Below are 22,855 nucleotides of genomic sequence, written 5' to 3'. Positions count from 1 at the left end.
GATATGTGTTGGATAATTTTAATTAGTGCAATTCAATTGGGATGAATTATATCTACAAATGTATAGACATGCATTCTCTATACAGATTAATATTTTTACAAGTGAAAAGAAAATTTTAATTAAATTTAATAAATTTAATTTCAGTTTAATATAGGAAGAATTACATCAATTCTTGAAAAATTATATTTGATTGAAGAATTCCAATTATGTGAAAACATCCTATTGAAAAATTGCAGTGTTTTGGGAAAAAACACACCTCAATTTCATGCATCAATTATATAAATAGGATGCAGACTCTCAACTTAAAGATCAATAACTTCTAGATCATTGCAGTAAAACTCAAAATAAATTTTGATTCATTATGCTTTATACGTATTTTTTTATACATCATAATTTTGAGTTTTACTCATTTTACTCTGGAAAATCAAAGAGGGTGTATGTATTATCCCATAAAGTTGATTTTGTGATACCCGATAGTAGGATTGAAATACAATCTTTGCAAAGTGTGTTTGAACACAATACAACATTATTATCCAAGTCATTACTCTTTTTATCCTACGGGTTAAAATTTTCCCATCAATCAAAAGTTGTATTTTGCATAAGAGTCATGGCGGAATCCGTAGGAGAAATTACGACAAAATTCACCAAACTGGAAAATTTTGAAGGGATCGATTTAACACGCTGCCAAAAAAAGATGAGGTTCCTGTTAACCACATTGAAGGTGGTGTATGTACTGAGTACACCATATCTCGAGCATTCCGAGGATGAAACACTAGAGGTGACAAGGAAGCAATGCAAATGGGAGAATGATGACTACATTTATCGTTGTCATATTATAAACGGTATGTTTGATACTCTATTTGATATTTATCAGGATAAAGGTTTTGTGAAGGAGTTATGGGACTCTCTCAAAGAAAAATACATGATGGAGGATGCTTCGAGTAAAACGTTCCTTGTGAGTAATTTTAATAATTACCGGATGGTCGCATCTGTACCTGTCATGGATAAATTTTACGAACTTCTTCGTACCCTAAGGCAATTTGCTCAACATCGCTTGACTATGGATGAATCTATTTGGTGTCAAGTATTATAGATAAATTATCACTATCATGGAAAGACTTCCAACGCATGTTAAAGCATAAATGGGAAGATTTTTCTATAGAACAACTTGTTAATCATCTATGCATTGAGGAAGGATTCCATGCACAGGATAATGAAAATGTAAAGGGAAATTCTAACCCTGGACCTTTTCCGTAAATACGGTGGAGGAAGAAACATCAAATTTAATGATAATAAAGGCAAATGAAAGTAATAATACTATGCCTCCTCCAACAATAAATCCAACAAAAAGTCTAAGTTGGCTTGTTGGATGATTCATTTGCTTGGTGGATTGACTCGAGTTTACATGCCATGAATGCAAAGATCGATGTTGATTTAAGGATTTTGAGCCAGTCGAAGATAGACCTGTATTGCACATGAAATTGAGTCAACGGCTCCAATTATGTGAAAAAAAAACATGGTGCTAGAATTTACTTCTAGAAAAATTTTACTTTGTTGAATGTATTATATGTACCTAAACTACGAAATAATTTAGTTTATGGTCCTATATTAAATTTTTTTGGTTATAAACAAGTGTACGAGTCTGATAGATGTATTCTATCAAAGTCGGGTATGTTTGTAGGCTTTGGTTATTATACCAAAGGAATTTTTACTTTGTTGAATGTATTATTGTAGGTTTTGATAGATGTATGTTAGGATATGCTAACTTTAAAAGAATGTGTGATATACCTAAGGAAAATCGAATTTCTGCTCTAGATTTTAATACAAATGAATATCCAATATGTATGTTAAGGGTGTGTTTGTTTGAGAGTTTGGATTTTGGATTGAGATTTGAATAGTAAAAAAAATGAATTGGAATAGTTGTATGATGTGATATAAATATGGATTTATGTGAGATTTTGAACGTAAAATTGATTTTTAGTATAATATAAAAAATAAAAAATAGGTATTTGATTTGATGTTTTTGGGGAAAAAATTGTGTGAATAGTAGAAACCCACCAAAATCCTTCAAACAAACACACCCTAAATAAAATCACTAGGCAACTTGATACCAACGAATATTGGCAATGTTGGGGGGATCACCGCTAGTGGTTTACTCGCGGTGGATCTGAAGGAAAGCAATCCACTTTGGTTGATAGTAGGCTTTAATTATTTGAGTATTTTGGATTTTATATTTAATTCTAATTTTGAGTCTAATAATAGTAGGGCCTGATAACAAGTTTTTAAAGAGGTTAAAGTCAAAGTTTTAAGGATCAGATTATAGGGTTTTCGGAATCAACCTTTTGGTTGGGATGAAAGACATTTTGTTGTTTTCTATTTTCTTTATTCAATAAAGATTTATATTTTACTACGTATCAATTGGTCTGACCTGTCAGATCTCATAAGGGAAGATGAAGACATGCTTTGGAGATATTGACAGTCGTCTCAACGCGCTAGAAGATAACCTAAATGCCTTGGTTGCAGCGCATGCAGAGATGCAATAACAGGTGGATATAGTTAAGACAATGCAAACTCAGATAGGGACTATACAGAACCAAATGACTGAACGATTTCACAAGTTGATGACAGCCTTATAGGGTGGTACTAATCGTCTTACGACTGTGGTAATGATACCACAAGATCCGCAGATGTGATTAATAAGCGCAAACCTAGTGTGCTACCGACAGGGGGTCAACCAATAGCCTTCGCAAATCCGGTAGCAATGTTAAACATAACACTGCCAATATTTGATGGTGCTGATACAATCCGTTGGATCGGAAAGGTAGAGCATCAGTTTCAACTACACGATGTCATAGGAAATTGTCACAAATCGCTAGCAAGGGTAGCCATGGAAGGAATGGCGTTGAATTGGTTCCACTACTTTCGATCCAAGCATGAGGATTCCTTATGGTTCGATCGATGCAAACATTCTTACAGCCCGAATCATGTGTGCCTAATGAAAAATATATGTATCCTGATCATGGAAAAAAGGGGAACATAGTGGATGTATCCTACCCTTGTATTCACTAGTAGACTTCACAGGCACACAAACTATTAGAGTTTATGGAATGCTCAATAGAATAGAGGTGGTGATACTTTTGGATGTTTGTGTGAGTCATAATTTCGTGTCACAGGAATTGGTGGGGAGATTATCATTGCCAATACAACATGCTGGATTCTTTACAATGACGCTTGCGGATGGAAGATGACTGACATGTAGTGAAGTCTGTAAGGCCGTACAGTTGGGGATTGTCAAGGTAGATATTTTGGCCAATTGTTACGTATTTTTGCTCGGTAGTATGGATGTTATATTAGGAGTTGCATCACTGCAGACTTTGGGTGATATACAAGTCAATTGGGGAACTATGACAATGATATGTGACCAAGAAAATATACTTGTGACCCTTCAGGGAGACCCGACCCTATCACGCTCACTGGTGGCATTCCGAACTTTCTTGAAAACAACGGAATGAGACTTTTGGACATTAGTAGTGGAACCGGCGAGTTGCATGGAGACCTGATGAGCCATGTTAATAATTTTGGCCAACAATGCAAACCGAAGGGATCTTGAGAAAATATTGAAACAGTATGCAAACGTATTTGAGCCAAGAAAATTGTCTCCAATATGCGGTAATGATCATCATATAGAACTTCAACCAAGTTCTAGCCAAGTGTTCGTGCAATCTTATCGTTGTGCTCACTTGCAAAAAAAAAAAAAAGAGATTGAGCGCATGGTAAAGGATATGTTGACAACAAAAATCATTTGGCCGAGTTTAAATCCATTCTCGAGCCCAAGGCTATTAGTAAAGATGAAATACAAGAGTTTGAGATTTTGTATTTATTATAGTAAGCTGAACAAGATGTCCGTGCTCAATAAATATCCAATTTTGGAAATTCAAGAAATGTTGGGTGAGCTAGTTAGATCAATGGGTCTTTTCAAAGATAAACCTATTTTCTGAGTACCACTAAATTCCAGTTCGAGAGGAAGATGGGCCTAAGACAATGTTTCACATGCACAATTGACATTACAAGTTCCAGGTAATATCTTTCGGGCTCACTAATGCACCAATGACATTCTAATCTAAGATGAATGATCTATTCCGGTTGTATCTACTCGAATCAGTTCACAGAGAACAAGATAAAGTGATTGTTCGGATTTATGGAGGTAGAGTATTTAAGCCATGTTGTTTCTGAATTAAGGGTCGTTATGAACCTAGAAAGGTGCATACGGTTCAAACATGGCCTACTTCAACTTCGGAACAGAGAGTTCTAGGTTTGACAGAATATTATAGAAGGTTTATACATGTTTATAAGGCTCTTGACAAATGAGATTTTAGCAGAGCGGCCAGGTCCAAATTGAGAGCCGGAGGTTCGTGGTCAAAGTCACAGTTTAGTAAAAGAAAATACAACGTGGTTCACTTGGGAAAAGCTTCAATAACAATTGTCAGCTTTCCGGCTTGGGAAGAAGGCAACTTTCATAGGGAGGCAATTGATACCGACGAATTTTGGCAACGTTGAGAGAATCAACCGTTAGTGATTTACTCGCAACGGTCCAGAGGGAAGCAGCCCACTTAGTTTGATAGTAGCACTTTAATTATTTGGAAACACTTTAATTATTTAATATTTTGGATTTTATATTTGATTCTAATTTTGGATTTAATAATAACATTATTGGGCCAATAGGGCCCGATAAGAAGTCTTTAAATAGGTTACAGTAGCAAGTCTTAAGGATCATTTAGAGTTTTGGGAATCAACTTTTTGGTTGGAATAGAAGACATTCTTTTGTTTTATATATTCTTTATTCAATAAAAATTCAGATTTTATTACATATCACAACCTTTCAAATTTGTTTAAATATGTTCATTGTGCTTGAATTAATTCATAGTGATTGATGTGATTTACATGCGACTCTGTCTCTAGGAAATAAAAATATGTTGTAACATTTATAGATGATGCATCTAGGCTTTATTTTGTATATTTATGGGATGCTAAAAAAGAAGCTTTAGATAAATTCAAAATTTATAATGCTAAGTCAAAACAAAGCAAATAACATTAATGAAGGTTCAGCCTGTGATGTATATGCTAGAGGTCTGGTTTGTTGGTTTTGATTTTTTGTCTTACTGTTTGTTTTTTTATATTTGCTCTTTTGATTTTTTTATGGTTGAGTCTCTCATTTATGTTTTAGTTCAGTTTAATTTGTATCTTTTTTTAGGTCATGGAAGTGTCTCGAGCATCTTGTTCGGATTGGTTGGATAAGGAAGCTTGATGTTTTTTGCGTTGTTGGTTTTTAGTCCTCGGGGAGCTCATTTATGGATAATGTTGCAGGTTGAGCAAGCTTGATCTGAAGGGTGGTTATTAGTATGTCTCGCGTTGGTTTTGAAGTGAAAGTGGCTTTTGTGTGATATAATTTATCATCTGGTTTTGATCATTGCATTTAGGTTTTTGGTGGGCTTGGAAACTCACCAGATGATTTCTGAAGCACTGTATGACAGATTTTGATGATTTTTTTTGCCCAAGATGGTTTCGGTTGGTTGATTGGAGGGTTGGGATCATCGTGGATGGTCATTGTTATGTTTGGCGGATCTGTGGTTAATGTATAACGGTTCTGTGGTTGTCCAGTTGCAAGCCTTTGATGGTCTTGTTTGATTTCCATGACCACATTTGGAGTGGTGTTTTTGCTTTGTGGATGGTTGTCTTCTTGATTGGGTGGGGTGTCCTTGATCAACTCATTTAGTATTTGTTCTTATAGATGGTAGTTTCATCTATGTTTCGATACTATTGGTTGATATTTTGGAAGCGTTCTTGTTCTGCTCTTCTCTGTGGTTTTTAAGATTAAGCTATTCGGCTTGGTTGGTTTGGTCTCAAGAGTTTTTGACACCATTTTTTGTTGTGAAAGCTTTGTAGTGTATCAGTGGCTGCTCCAGTTTCTATGTTTAGTGTTCTAGTGCGATGAAGTTTATTATGGCTTATGTTTCGATGCATTTTGTGCAACAACCTATTTTCATTTTCCTCATTTGGTTCCTATATCCTGATGTTGCTCCAATAATTGGAAAAAAAACTTATTTTGTAGTCTCTAGCGCAAAATTTTACCAGGGCCGCAAAGGTGAATTTTGGTTGGGCTGATCTGAAAAGCTTGGGCCAGGAGTTTAGAAGGGTTGTGCTTAAAGCTGAGATATCTTTTGGGTTGTGCTAGTATTGATGGAATTGGACCTCAAATTTGGGCTCGTGATGTGGATCTTCAAATTGTGCCCCATCTTTTGTTCAAGATTTGTTTGTGTTGTGTTTAGATAGTAAAAGTTTTAGCTAACTTTGCATACCTTCTTTATATGGTATAAATTTTTATGTTATTTTTTAAAAAGTTAAATTACAACTTGGTGGTTCAATTAAGAAATGTTTTTTCAGATAGAGGTGGTTAATTTTTTTTATCCTATTTATATTCAACATGTTGGAATTATTCATAAAACTATGCCTCCTTACAAACCTCAACAAAATGATATTACGGAAAGAAAAAATGAAACCCTTAAAAAATGGTTAATTTCATGTTATCGTATTCAGGTTTAAGTGGAGGATTTTCGAGGATTTTCAAGAGTGGCTATGCTAATGGTCTGCTACCTATTAAATAGGGTTCCAAATAAAATATATAAAATTACCCCTATGAACTTTGGTTTAGGAAGAAACCAACCTTGAATTATCTCTGAGCTTAGAGATGTCGGGCTATTATACGCATACCCAACCCCAAAGGAAAACATTTGGTGAAGAAAGGCATTAATTGTATCTTTATTGGATATGATGAGTTTTCCAAAGCATATAGGTTTTATGTAATAAAACCTATTGATTTCATTTTGATTCATACTGTTATAGAATCGAGAGAGAATATTCGATGGAAATAGATTTTTATCAGCTACCAAATGATATAATACCGAATGACTCTCCAAAATATGGGAAGGCTCAAGACACTATCAATGAGTCTCTAGAACTTATAAAAAGTAAACGACGTAGAAAAGCAAAGTCTTTCATCTCTAATTTTAAAATATACTTAGTTGAAGGATCTCAAGGTGAGATGGATTCACAATACTTATATTGTTATAGTATAGAGGAAAATCCAAAGACTTATGATGAGGCTATGAAATTTCGTGATGCACAGTTCTTGAAGGCAGTCATCAATGAAGAGATAATTCTATTATGGAAAATAATATATGAATATTGTCGGATTGACCACCCAGATGTAAACCACTTGGTCGTAAGAGAATCTTTAAAAAGAAACAAAATTTGATGGTACGATTGATAAAATAAAAATTGATTAGTTATTTAAGGCTTTAGACAAAAAGAAGAAATGGACTTTTTTTTATTACATATGCTTCGGTTGTTCGTATCTCCACTATTAGATTGTTGATCGTCTTAACGGCTGTAAATAATATAGTGATCCACCGGATGGATGTTAAAACAGTCTTTCTTTAATGGCATTCTGGAAAGATGGGGATATATATAAAACAACCTCAAGCTTTCATTATGTCTGGAGATTTAACATAAAGTGTGAAAATTAGTGAAGTCATTAAATCAACTGAATCAAGCACCAAAGTAGTGGCACAAAAAATTTAACGAAGTTGTCAGGTCAAATTAATTTATTATAAATCAAACTGACAAGCGTGTTTTTTAAACTTTGATTCGAATAGTAGAGACGTCATCATTTGCTTGTATGTTGATGACATATTGATCTTTGGGACTGACCAAAGACAAGTAGGTTATACAAACGAATTCTTGTCGACAAATTTTTCCATGAAAGATTTGGGAAATGTTGAGGTAATCCTTAGTATAAAAATTAAACAAGAGAAGAAAAGAATTTATATTTTACAATCTCATTATATTGAGAAAATTCTTAAAGTTTTAATTTCTATGATTGTTCGCCTATGAGTACTCCTTATGATCCAAATATAAAGTATTGGATTTATTAGTGAAAGAGGAAGAGAAATGAAATGGAAAGACATTGTCCCACATGTGAAGATGAAATAAAGTTCACCTACCATAAATTATAATAGACCCAATAATTAGTAAAAAGAAATTTGGGGCATGGATTGAATTGGGCCAATGCTTGGTTTAGGATATATAATTTAAATCCAATTTTAAATTAATTTTGATTTTCAATAATTTGACTTGAAGCAGTCAAATTAATTTGTTGCAACTAATTCGCAACATGATGCTAATATTGTGGTGGTGGGTGAAAGACATGGGATTCAACTAAATAAATTTCCTTTTCATTTATATAATATATATCCAAAATCTCCTAAGAAAAGATGACTTCCCCGATTAATTTCATAACTCTCTCTGAAATTTTCTCATACGTAATTTTTTGTTCCAAAAACTTTTCTCCCAAACCCTCTGCGAAATCTCTCTAAAATTCCTATTTCCTATTTCGGTTCACGGAATCCGTTATTCCGGTTATTTCATTCTATCCTAGGAGGTGATTGGTGGTGGACCGAATTCGCTTCAAGGAAATCGCTTCAATGAGAGGCTCGGATTCATTTTTTTTATTTGATATTCGATTTTGGAACTTCGGATCAATAATTTCGGATTTGTCTGATCTCATATTTCTTATATAATAAAAAATCTTGAAGCAAATTCCTGGAAAAATCTGAGATGGCTGACGAAATTCCCCAAAACGTACCTGATGATGAAGGAATGATCGATGTTATGCGCGATGGAGGCAACAGAAATTTGAACGACAATGTTCAAATTGGTGCAAACAAGGAGGAAAACGAGAAGGTTAACTCAAGCGAGTCTCACACTCTTGTTCTTTCTGTCCCACGATCTCAGACACCCCATACAACTGGTAAGGCTGCGGAAATCGCTGCTGCCAGACGTGAGGCAACCATGAGGGCTGCTGCCAAAAAGACTGCGAAGGCAACGTACAAATAGGCCTTCAAGGCCGCAATGGATAGGGCGCAGCCTGTTGTTGTGACCTCCAACCAGCCTGTTGCTTGATGGAAAAAAAATGGGATCCTGTTGATACCCGTGTGAGACAGCCTGCTACTTTTTGCCTCGTCCGCAGTGTATGGCTGCAGGACTTGCACAGGGTCGCATTGCATCTTCCGAATAGTAATTAGACGACTTGGAGGGTATACAAGTTGTTGTTGTTGTAGACCATGTAATGCAGCCTCTTGCTACAACTTTCAGACAGCCTGTTGTTGCAGCAGCAGATAAGCAAGAAAAATTCAACGGGAAGAATTTTTAAAACATGGCAGCAAAAGATGTTGTTTATCTGACCACGCTGAATCTGGTAGATTGGCTGACAGAGGATGCACCTGTTGTGCCTGAAGGATCCTCGAAAGAACAGAAAACACAAACTCTTAAAGCCTAGAATCGCTCAAATTTTATGTGCAAAAATTATGTACTAAACAGCTTGAGCTACTCCCTATACGGTGTCTACCGGCATGCACTAATGGCTAAGCAGCTATGGGAGACGCTGGAGAAAAAGTACATAACAGATAATGCTGGTGCAAAGAAATTCGTCGTTGGACAATTTCTGGATTTCAAAATGGTAGATGGAAGAAATGTTACGAAACAGCTTGATGCGTTTCAACTGATTCTGCATGAGATCCAGGCCGAGGGGATGGAGCTGAGTGAAGCTTTCCAAGTGGCGATGATGATTGAAAATTTGTCACCTAGTTGGGGTGATTTCAAAATTTACTTGAAACACAAACGGAAGGAAATGGACATGGCAAGACTGATCAATCATCTCCAAGCTGTAGAAGAACATAGATCAAACCTGGAAAGCATGGGACATCTGATACTCGGCAACAAGGCCAATATAGTCAAGCACGAAGGCCAAGGCTCTCGTTTCAAGACAGCTCTGAGGAACAATGAGCAACCTAAAAAAAATTGGAAGCCAAGGGACATGGGAAAAGAGAAGTTGAAGCCATCTGGTGGCGTTAAAAAGACAAAAAGTACCTTCAAAGGTAACAGTTTCAATTGCGGAAAGGTCGGATACAGTTCGATAGACTACAAGTCGCCGAAAAGAAAGAAATAGACGAATTAGGCACACGTCGTTACTAAAGATGAAGAGCCACTCGACCTGACATGTGTTGTCTCTAAGGCAAATATGGTGGGATCAAACAAGAAACAGTGGTGGCTCGACACGAGAGCAATACGCCATATCTGCATGGACAGAAATCAGTTCTCCTCATTCGAGTGTGTCAAAGGAAAAACGATGTACACGGGGAATGTTGCTCCTGCTGAAGTCAAGGGAAGAGGAAATGTTCTTCTGAAGATGACGTTTGGAAGAGTTGTTACGCTGATCAATGTCCTGTATGTCCACGCATAGGCAGTCATGCCTTTTCCAAAGTCAAAATAGTGGGAACAGTGGTGCTAAAACTAACGAAAAATAGCTTACCTTGAAGGATGTTCTGCAGGTCCCTAACATCCGCAAAACTTTGTCTCAAGATCGCTATTTATGAGACATAATTTTAAACTAGTCTTTATAGTAAATTTAATTTATTAAAAATCAAGATGTTCTTAATTTGAGAGTATCTTTCCAATAGACTATTAAGACTAAATGTAATAACAATGTGCTAAGCACTAACTAATAATGATATTTCTTCTTTCTTGTATTTGATTCAATGTTATGATTTATGATATTGTAGATTATGGCATATTGATCTAATGCTCTAAAAAAAAAAAATTAGTAAATATCACATTATTAAATGTTAAAGACCTAAACACTTAAAATGTGAAATTTGTGTAGAGACAAATTGTTGAAAAATTACCACTTTGTTCGGCCGGAAAAAATGGAAAATCATTACAATTAATTCATATTGATGTGTATGATTTAAAATATATGCAAATTCAATGTGATAGAAGGTACTTTATCACATAATAGACGATTGTATAATATATTGCTATTTTTATCTATTTAAGAGGAAAAAAACAAATACAATAGAATTCTTTAAAACCTTGAAAATAAGATGGAGGATTAACTAATTTTTAAAATTAAGAACGTTTGAAATAAAAGAATGATAGATTAAAAAAGAAAAAAAGAACTATTGTTAAAATTGTAAAAAGTTCAAAAATAAAAGTAAATGAAGATAATGAAAATATAAATTTAAAAATTTAGACCATATCGATCATTATGCAAATATTATTTTGGATGAATAAGAACAAGTTTAGTCTAGATGACCTGGGTGAAGAAATTGATAAAAAGTGGTTCCTAAAAGGGGAGAGGGAGTTGGGAAAGATTATGGACAAAACACCTCAATGACATTAAAAAGTGTGGGGCAACGTTTTAGAGAAAAGGCAAACCACACACAATAATTCTTTTTTTTTTATTTTTTTATTTTTTTTTTATTTTTTATTTGCTTACTTTTGCATGATTTATTGCTTTCGTTTTTTGAATTTATTGTTCTTAAATTATTGTTAATTTAGTTTTTCCAATTCAATCTATTTATTCATTTCCTACTTTCTTTTCAAGTATAATTCAGCATTTTAATTTTTAGTATTTTTTAGTTAATTAAATACATTAATTTTTATTGCTAGACTAGCCCAGCCCGAACACTTTCTTAAGTAAATCTGAAATTTTGATTCTTGATGATTTCGGTCGGCCTAAATCAATTCGATCGTTATCAGAAAAAATTCCAGGGGTAACAATAATATTAATTTTTAAATTATTAATCTAAGGGTGTGTTTGTTTGGGAATTTGGATTTTGAATTGAGATTTGAACAGTAAAAATTTTGAATTTGAATAGTTGTATGATGTGATATAAATAGGTGTTGGATGTGATGTTTTGAATATACAATTGATTTTTAGTATAATATAAAAAATAAAAAATAAGTATTTAATTTGATTTTTTTAGGAAAAAAAAAATGAAATAAACAGTAAAAATCTAATTCAATCTCCCAAACAAACACAACCTAAATGAATTTGTGAAACACCCTTCTCAGATCAGATCGGACCGGACTTGAAATTTAAAAATTTGTAATCCTAAGCCCATATATGAAATTTTGAACTCAAAGTGGCCACGATAACAACAAAATTGAAATAGGTCTCGACGAAACCCGTCCAATTGGGTATTCACAACCAGGAGCGCCCATTCCGTACGTTGACAATAATTCTTGAATGAATGCAGCGAAAGTATTTATGAAGATTAATTAATGCATAACCCTATGCATTTGATAATTACATAAAACTAGGGTTTGGCTCTCTCTCTCTCTCTCTCTCTCTCTCTCTCTCTCTCTCTCTCTCTCTCTCTCTCTCTCTCTCTCTCTCTCTCTCTCTCTCTCTCTCTCTCTCTCTCTCTCTCTCTCTCTCTGTTAAATTTTTATTAAAATAACATATTTATAATTTTATTTTAAAAGTTAAAAATTAAAATTTATTTGATCAGTAGTTATGTAATTAATCTATATGTATAATAGCGAATTTATTTTTTAAATTTAAATTTAAATTAATTATTTAATTTTAAAATGAATAATAAGTATTCTATATATACATTATAGTATCTTATTCTTAATAATTTTATTAACTTATATATATAAATTATTTATTGATTGTATTAATTATGGTTTTGTTAAGAATGTTAATTATGATTTAATTATGGATATTTAATATAAGTTTATTTTAATAAAAATATCAAAAAAAGAAAAAAAAAATAGTATAGATTTATTGAAAACTTATATATACACAAATATTTTTGAATAAAATTCTAAAAATTTCATAATTTAAATATAAAAATATGAATAATATAAATGAAAAAAATTAATCTTATTTTAATGTTATTATTAAATAAAAATTAATATAGAAATTATTTATTATTAGTAACTTACTAATCTATACTACCTAAATAACCATATCCCTAACCAAATGAGTCATTTTCTACAAAACATAATATAGAGAGACTTAATTTATTTTATCTATAACTTTTTTATTAGATAAATTTTATATTAAAAATAAATAAAATAAAATAAAATAATCTAAAATTATAATTCAATAATACAATAAATTTACCAATATTTAACATAATATATTCTCTCCGTCTAGAGTATTATTTATTTTTTGCACATAATTTTTAGAATATTAGTAAATGTGTTTATTATGTTTGATATGTAGTATAATTATTAAATTTAAAAAATAGACTATTGTTTTTTAGACGGACAAAAAATAAAAAATAGTACATTTCTATGAGACAATGAAGTATATAAAATGATTTTAATTATAACTTAAATATTATTTTACTAAACATAATTGATACTATATCCAAATAGTCCAGTCATCTAATTGAATCGCCAATAGAATAAATTAACAACTACTCCATAAGCTAAAGTAATTGCCAATTCTAAGGGATGACTCGGTAGTTTGGGGATAGATTTATGATGGTGAAGTCATGAGTTCAAATTCATTCGTCTAGTGTGACTTCTCTTGTCGAACTTAGTTTGTATACTGTGAAATTCGACTGGGAGCACATCAGTTGCTAATTTTCACGTTATAAAATAATAATAATAATAATAAATAAAAAAAAAAATTGCCAAACGGCACTTAAAGACAACTATAGTGAATCAATTAATAGGCATATCGAATTAATGAATAGGAAGGTAATAGGCGATGTGCATGTGTTGTAGTTGTACTAAATGGGCCTATTTAACCAACCAACGCGCCAGCGTAGGTGGGTGGGGGTTGGCTACTGCCTACCTGCGCCGGCCTGTCCTGTAGTCAATGTGATTGTTGACCAACGGATGCCCAGCCCCAGTCTTGTGTGTGTCGTCCAGGCGAGGCGAGATTCCTGGTGCTTTCAATTCAATTGATTTTCATATATTCATCATCGTCAACATCCACACCACAATCCTCACTCCCATCGTCCTTGTTGTTGCGCTGCGTTTCTTTGCTTCTGTTCTTCCTACCAGATCAGGTCCAGAGGAGAGACGACGAATATGACTGAAAAGCTTCACGCCTTTGAGGAGGTCGCCAAGCACAGCACCAAGACCGATTGCTGGCTTATCATCTCTGGCAAGGTCAGACTTCTCCTCTTCCCTTTTTGCGTTGGAGATAATACGATATCATCTTCCTTGTTCCAATGAATGAGTTCCTTGTACTTTTTTCCAAGTCTAGCCCGATTGAATCGGGGAAACAAGCATAAGTGGGATCTATGATCTTGATAGGGAGTTTGCTCACTGAATTTCGAGAAACTATATGTGAGGGTTTTATGAGTTTATCCGGGCAATACGTTTGTGATATATATAGGCAGTGGATTCTATTTCTAGGAATGATGATAACTAATAGAATTTCATGTCTTTGCCTTTCATCTCTGTTCTGGATTAAAGTTATCTTTTGAACAGGAATCTTCAATTCTTTATACCACCAAACCTCTTGAAGGCATGTCCAATACACTCATCAAACAAAAACACTACTCCATATCAAACTAAAAGGGTAACAAGAATGCGATAAGGTTAAAATAATGTCTCTTTGTGTCAAATGAGCGAGACAATGCTTGTTACCTTAAAAAGTAAAGTTGGAAGTGTCATTTAATATTCTGATCTGATCGGGTTTTTGATCAAACTTAAAATGACTCATAGTTTGGTCATCTACACACCAAAACTGCCAAACTAGCTGTTCAAATTCAAAGTTAAGGTTAGAGTGGCCTTGCTGATGATCATGCCCTTAACATCAGTGATGACTGAGCAAAAGTTAACTATCCCCTTAGAATGCTCACAAAGTGATGCACAAACCCTCAAGTGTGGTATGTAGGAGGTACACCGAATCATCCCTTCCCCACTATGTAGATATATATCTACATATGACAGCCACCAACTCCAAAATATCTGCTTGCCACTAAGGCATAAGACATGAAAGTAGTTTCAATAACTATGCAACCCATTCTCCTCATTGCTCAAATTCTGCGACCCTCCGTCATTTTATATTTTCAATAATTATAAAATTAATATTATATTTTAGAGTTAAATAGCATTGTCTTCCTTTTATCTTGCCTTCAGAAATTTTCTTTCTTTCATTCATTCTTTCCTCTTTTCCCATGTTGATGTAACCCGCTCTTCTTTTTCCTCTGCTTCTTCATTTCTCCTGCTTTCACCTTGATTTCATTCCTGGCCCCTTTCCTTATATAAAATAGTGATAACTGAGGAAATTGAGAATGAAGAGAATTATTCTTCAGAATTTGACTATGACCAGGTTTGGGTTATCCCATTGTTTTTTTTTTTTTTTTTAATGTGAATACGTATTATAAGACTTATATATTGTAAGCTTCTCTTTGGAAGGATGATTTTGAGACTAAACCAAAGATTTTCCGTGAGCATTGTGATTGCAATTTTGTTTATATAATATGTCGTATGTGCTGACCCCCATTTACAGCTATCCAAGATTGACATTAAGAACTTGTGTTGCTTTAATTTGAGAGTAAAGAACATAGAAAATGAGAGAAGAAGAAAATGATTTTTATTGACTGCATAGATTAAAGTTAAATCCATTAGGTTGGAATAAAAAAACAGACAAAACTCTAGCTTAGCTGAAAATAACTAGTATACTCTTAAAGACTTGGTAAAAGAAATCAAGTTAAGCATAAACAACTGAAAAAATATCAAACTAATTACTGTTGACGCACTTAATCAAACACTCTTCCATGGAATAGTAGGTCCAAACTCCAATTCTCCCTTAAATCTTAAAATCTGCTCTTTGCAAGAGGCTTCATAAAAAATGTCACTAATTAAGAGCAGGATTAATTGCCGATGTAATAGCTATCAATTTTGCTCTAGCAGTTGATTGTGCTCAGAGATGTTAATAGAACCGAGCGAGCTCGAGTATTTGTTGTTTGAGCTTGACTCGAACATGCTATCGGTACAGGTTCGATTTGGCTTTGTTTAAGATTCGAGCTAAAATGATGGCTCAAGCTCAGCTTGTTAGGCTTATTTTCAAGCTTGAGCTCGGCTCTCGAAACTTGAGCTCAAGTTCGACTCAAATTTCATATATATTATATATTTTTTAGCATAAAAATTAAATAAATGTAATATTATTCATAATTTATTTTAATTAAATGTACAATTTTTTTTAATTAATATATAAAATAATACAAATATATAATTACTAATCAATTCAATCGAGCTACCCATGAGCTGAGCTCGAGCTTAGCTCGTTAATAAATGACTTGAGTCAAGTTGTTAACAAACTAACTCGAGCTTGTCTCATAAGTTACTCGGTTCATTTAACAATTCTAGTTATGCTACATTATGTTGTTTTTTTGAGTTCCAAGTGAATATTCCTAAACCAAATTTGAAACAAAAACCCAGAGGGTGTTTTACTTGCCTTCGAAGGATCAACCAATCACTAGCTGACAAGGTTGTCACATCTCACATCATCACCTAGGCGTTGTCCTTGCGGTGTATAATCACTGCCATAATAGGTAGGCTCACCATTTGACAAGGCTGGTGTCCAGGCATCGCTTTGGCAACACTGTCCTGCCAAGGCGACACCATATTGATGACAAGCCCGAGCTCTGGGCCCTAAATCCAGCCTAAATCCATTCTTAAACTCAGTTTAAACTAATTCTAAAAACCCACCCAGCCAAGACCCAACCCTAAACCCTAAACTTAGCCTTAAAATCCAGTCTTACCTTTATCAAGGTTAGTCTCTCTTAAGTCTCACCCACCTTTGTTGTTGCCGCCGTCCACCGTCGCTTCGTTTCCGCCTTCGTTTGGGCCTCTAGTCAGGTAAGAACTTTATGTAAAGTGTAATGCATATTGTGTAATGCGTAGGTTAATACTCCCTCCATCCGGTAAAATTAGAACATTTGGACTCGGCACGGAGATTAAGAAAAATAAATATTTTATTAAAAAAATAATAAAAGTAAAAAGGTAGTTGGGATATTTTTTGAAATTTAGTTAGAAATTAAAGAAATGAAGAGAGAGAACGTAATAAAAGTAGTGGCATTTGTTGTAAATAATTGTTAAATGGAGGATAATAGTTAAATATGGATTTGTTGACTTTGCTAAAATTAGTAATGGGGTAAATTTAACGGCCGGACTAAAAAGGAAAGTGAGAGTAAATTTAACGGACGGAGGGAGTAGTATATTATGTATATAATATACGTACTAGTGCATAATTGTTTACTATTGTTTTTGTACTGGTGATAGTGCAGTATTACATTACTATTAATCTTTATTACTCTCTTCGTCCGCCTCTAAGTATCACATTTACCTTTTGCGTCATTGTACTTAACATTAAAAATATCTTTATATTTGTATAATTTTTTATACAAATGTGCTTCTATTAGTATTATAAGACACTAATGTAAGTAATTTTGAAATTATTTTTTAATTTGTACTACGTTTTGATATAATAATTAGGGTAAATTGTTTCTTTAATCCACCCATTTATCATTTTCGAACTTAAAGTGGACCTTGTCTGAAAATAGTTTCGTAAGTAAAATATTTTCGCTAAAATGGTCCTTCGGTGCCGGACTCGCCACGCTGGCCCGGTATTGCTGACGTGGCGTTGACGCGGCTGACATGTCGTCGCCACGTAGGTGCCACGTCAGCGACATGTGGATTTTTTTAAAAAAATTTTTATTTTACAAAATATCTTGGTAAACTATTTTTTTAGTCCCGTATACAACCCCTCATATCATTTTTAGGACATTTAAAACGACTATGTTTCAAAATAGTCCTGCAAGTAAAATTTTTTCGCTAAAATGGTCCTCCGACGTGGCATCTACCAGGCAATGACATGTCAGCCGCGTCAGTGCCATGTCAGCAATGGCTGCCAACGTGGCGAGTCCGGCACTGGAGGACCATTTTAGTGAAAAATTTTTAATTACGGGACTATTTTCAGACATGGTTCACTTAAAATCCTAAAATGGAAAAGGGAGTCAGATACGGGACAAAAAAACAATTTACCTTAATAATTAATATTCAAAGATCAACACGCAAAAAATAAATGAGACCTTTAGAATCGGACGGAGGTAGTTTATTTACTTAGTGCAAACTTCAGAATGCATTGTTGTTGGTGATTATATATATAATATATTAATTGTGTTGTACTTTTAGGCAATTATATATATATATTTACATATTTGTATGGATAAATGCTATGTATAAAATTGCTTTATGTAGACTGCATTGATGTTGGTGATTATATATATAATATATTAGTTGTGTTGTACTTGTAGGCAATTATACATATCTATATATTTACGTATTTGTATGGATAAATGCTACTTATAAAATTGCTTTATGTTTGTTTTGTCGTGGTAATATATACTACTTTCGTTCGGCTTTAAGAGTTTCATTTATTTTTTGTGTTTTAATATTTGAATATTAATTATTATATCAAAACGTAGTACAAATTAAGAAAAGATTATAAAAATACTTTTAATATTAGATACTAATAGAAGGACATTTGTACAAGAAATTATACAAATATAAGAATATTTTTAATATTAGATACAATAACGTAAAAGGTAAATGTGACCATTAGAGGCCGACAGAGGGAGTAGTATATTATATATAGTGGATGATTGATAAAATCAAGAATAATCAAAAGAGAAAACCCCGTTTGTCAAAACAGTTGACGGTTGAAAATTCAAAGGCTAACCCTATCAATTTTCTCTTATAGGATGATCGAAAGAGGGTGCTGCTGAAATACGCTATAAGGCGCCGCTCCTGCATGAGCACGGTACCGAGTCCAATATTAGAGGCGTCGCACTTAACCATAAACTCTCGATCAAACTGAGACATGGCAATGACAGGTACCCTGTCAACGCTGTCTTGAGGCGCCTCGTCCATCGGGGGTCATCGAAATGGACCACTCGCCTCTGGTATTGGACTCGGTACCGTGCTCATGTAGGAGCGGCGCTCTATAACGTATTTCAGCAAGTCCCTATCTTACTTCACCTTCTTTCGATTAGCCTATAAGAGAGAATTGATGGGGTTAGCCTTGACAATACAACACTGGCGCCCTTACCTGGACAGCCGTCGATTCATTGTCCACACGGACCATTGCAACCTGAAACATTTATGACACAACACATTGGCACTCCATCGCAGCAAATTTGGGTGGCGAAATTGTTGGAGTATGATTTTACGATCAAGTACAAATAAGGCAGCTCCAACGCTGAGGCTACAGCCGCCACCGGGCATTCCCCGGGAAGGAACCGCCGGATGGAGGGTGGGGGACGGCCATACACCACCTCAAATGGAGTAAGGTGGCAATTATCTGAAATGTGGTGTTGTACCAAAATTCAGCCCATGGAAGCCACTGTAACCATTACTTTGGTTGCTTGCAAGTGAAACAACGTAAGTAATGAATAAAATGATTTAATTGAATGCACTCTGTCATAGAGAAATGGATTATGGAGTCAAGAGATTAAAACATCTAGTTGGCAGCTACAACGATGTTGTTAAGGGCCTTAGCACCACTGAAGAAATTCAAAAGGAAATACATCAATTTATAAGCAAAAAAGTAATGAATAAAATGTCAATCTATAAGTGTTACAAATTTATCATCCAAACCTTCTGAGCATGTAAGTACATGAACAAGCAGCAAAAGAAAGTTGACTCAATTAACTCTAAGTTTCTTGAACCTTCGAGAGTTGAAAAACAAAGTTAGTCAATTGCTGCAATGATTCGAAAGACTTCTAAAGAGGTTGTTGAAGAAAGATATATAGAGGGTTATGTTCAGGAAACCATCGAAGCCTCTATAAAGGAAAAGAATAAATGAAAGAAGTGAAAAAACGCATTGCCGATTTTTTCTACGAAAATAGCATCCCATTCAATGTTTTCAAATTAAGAAGCTACAGAATTATGATTGAGGCCACCGGACAATATAGTTTCGATTTAAAACCTACTAGTTATCATGAGTTGCGGAACCATTTCTTGAGGATGCCCTAAATAAAATAAACAAGTTAAGAAAGACATGTGGAAGCTTGGAAGAAATATGGGTGTTTTCTTATGTCGGATGGATGGATGGACAAAAGAGGACGACATTTGATAAATTTTCTTGTCAATAGTCCCGATAAGATTTTTTTCTTGGAGTCAATTGATGCATCAACTTAGTGGCATGATTCAAGAATGTTAACAGCCTTGCTTGAGAAAGAAGTTGAAGAAATTAGCAAGGAGCATGTTGTGCAAATTGTGATCGATAATAGGGCAAATTATAAAGCGGCGGGTAGATTATTGGAACAACGTATTTCTGGTCTTTTTTGGATACTTTGTGTAGCCCATTGCATCAATCTCATATTAGAGGACATTGGAAAAATGAATGAATTGAGTCAGATATTTGTGAGTGATGATTGAAGCAATAATAAGCTGTCGAGAACGTCGAAAGGCAGAAAAGTTACGGAAATTATTTTTTCATCAAAATTTTTGGAATCAAGTAGAAGGTTGTTTATGGGCAACACTTTATGGATTGTTTTGAGGATAGTTGATGGTAATGAAAAGCAGGTCATGCCCGAGCTTTCTTCAGCTATGAATCATGCGAAGTAGAAAATAATTAAATCTTTTACGAGCAACAAAAAAAAAATTCAAATAAAGTAATAAAGTGAGAAAATAATTGAACTTGCTTCAAAGCTTGCTTAATTAGAAAATAATTATCTTTTACGATAATAATTGAATCACATGAAGTAGAAAATAATTAATTGAATCACTGTCATCTTGTCTTTATTTAACTTCCACTTAAAGAAAGTAATACATTTCTCAAGGATCTAGTCATCTCAAGAACTTGCTTTAAAGCTTTCTTGAGCCGCAGAACAAGGTAACTATTGTTGCTAGTGACCAAAAGATTATCATCATAAAGTGAGATTACGATAAAATCAGTAATGTCACCTTTAACATGTAATGTTAGGTTCTTTACAAAGCCAAAGTTCAATAAGTATCTATTCTATTATATCATTCCTGTGTTCTAAGACATCCAACACCTTCATCAAATATACCGGCTCTTCATGGCCTATTATAGAAAAACCTTTAGGTTGCTCGATGTAAATTTGTTCTTCCAAAGTCCATTTAGGACGCTGACTTTCTATCAAGAGGATAGATTTTCCATTCATATTTGCAGCAGTAGATAGAAGCTTTCTAATGGTGTCCAATCTTGATATAGAAAATTTTTTATCAAGAAGTATACTCCAGGAACTTGAGCAAATCTTTTCACAACTAGCATTGCTTTATATTTATTTTGAGCCATTGCCATTAACACCCTTTCACTCCAATTACTTTCTGATGTGGAGGCCTTTCAACTAGCACCCACGTTTGATTTTTTTATTTTTTCTTCTTTTAATCATGTAAAACTCCTCCTTCATTGTAGCCATCCAATTTGGGTATTTCTCACCCTCCCAATATCCTGAAGGTTAAGAACAACAATCTTGCATCTTTGGTATATGTGAGGTGATTTGGTGCCATGCTGAAAGGCTTATGTTCAATGAGGGAGGAAGACCGGGTTCACGTATGTTTGATTGTGGTACAAAGTTTGAAGACTCGGACTTCTATTTAATTTCATATCATCTTATGTTAGTCATTATTTATTATGTCTTGGTGTAAATGAGCCCATAAATAAGGGCCATCTAGGTTAAGAGGATTATTATATGTCCGAATAAGACTTATTATATCAACATTATGTTCTGTTGACTTCTGTGATATACTTTGCTCATCTAGCTCAGGTGTGTACCCAAGCAATCAGATTCTTTAGATTTTTATTCACCTTCATGCAGCTCTACATATAATCATTTTCAGTACGTCCGTATATCCCGATGTTTCAACCTTGTCTCAGCTTTAGATTATTAATTCTGGTTTGAGTTACTCAGTACCTTCCCGAAATCCTAAAGTAGTTATTGTAATATTCTGAACTAGTATAATGGATCAATGAATCCAACCAGAACTAATTATGGGCGCAATGAATATGAAATCTGTAGCTTTCACATTCTTCTTCTTGGCATTAATGCATGGTGTCTTCTTCTATCATGAAAGCCATATAAAGTAGCGCATATAACTAACTGTCAGCAACTTGTGAAAGATATAATGCAGGATCAGTTTTCTAATGGCTTTTCGTATTACATTACTAAATTAGGTCTATGATGTGACACCGTTTCTGGACGACCATCCCGGAGGCGATGATGTATTGGTAACATCATCAGGTGGGAGCTGAGGCCTGATATTCTTAATGATTTGACCGAATCTATTTCGTCGGACTTGCTTATTATATTTACAGATACCCTACTACTTGTCCAATTGAATGGTGGTTCGGTGCTTCCGTTTACACTATGCTATGCAGGGAAGGATGCGACGATTGATTTTGAAGACGTTGGGCATAGTGATGAAGCAAGAGACAAGATGAAAGAATTCTACGTCGGGGAGATTGATGAATCCACTCTTCCTAAAAAAGACTCGTACAAACCTCAACCGGCTGCCGCTTCTGCCCGCGCAAATCAAGAATCTGATTCATCCAAGTTTCTCCTCTATGCCCTGCCTCTTTTGGTCTTGGGAATAGCTTTTATTCTGCGTTTGTACACCAAAAAAGAGTAAGTTGGACAGGGGTGATATTTGTGTTTGGTTATAGGAAAAAATAATAATTGACGGGGACCAGTGGAGATGCTCACGTATTTCCAGATCCCCCTTGTCCTGTACTAGGCTATGGACACCAACAGCTTCTGGAGTTTACTACTGTCTACTGTAGGGCGCACACACACACAGAGTCATATATATATATATATATGTATGTATACCTATTATTGTTGGGTTTTATGATCTATATTATTATTGTCTGTCGATTGAGTTAACTGTGCCAACAAATGGCGTGCATATTGTTGGCTATGTATTTGTTCTACATGCATGCATAAATACAGTA

At 34.3% G+C, this 22,855-nt stretch overlaps 1 protein-coding gene across 2 annotated transcripts; it reads left to right on the top strand.

Moving 5' to 3' along the window:
* The first annotated feature begins 13,665 nt into the window (after positions 1-13,665).
* LOC127261028 (cytochrome b5-like) lies at positions 13,666-22,787 on the top strand. 2 transcript variants are annotated; one of them, XM_051289163.1, is made up of 4 exons: positions 13,666-13,793; positions 13,924-14,031; positions 22,079-22,145; positions 22,283-22,787. In XM_051289163.1, exons 2-4 carry the CDS (start codon positions 13,951-13,953, stop codon positions 22,531-22,533), a joined length of 399 nt encoding a protein of 132 aa, XP_051145120.1. In that variant the 5' UTR covers positions 13,666-13,793; positions 13,924-13,950; the 3' UTR covers positions 22,534-22,787. The 2 variants fall into 2 exon arrangements, with proteins under 2 accessions (XP_051145120.1, XP_051145119.1); XM_051289162.1 differs by having other exon boundaries at positions 13,682-14,031.
* Positions 22,788-22,855: the final 68 nt, after the last annotated feature.

The sequence above is a fragment of the Andrographis paniculata genome, unplaced genomic scaffold, assembly GCF_009805555.1.
Source record: "Andrographis paniculata isolate CXL003 unplaced genomic scaffold, ASM980555v1 Contig62END, whole genome shotgun sequence".
Lineage (NCBI taxonomy): Eukaryota > Viridiplantae > Streptophyta > Magnoliopsida > Lamiales > Acanthaceae > Andrographis > Andrographis paniculata.
The sequence above is the reverse complement of the archived record's forward strand: the minus strand, read 5'-3'. Positions and strand labels throughout refer to the sequence as shown.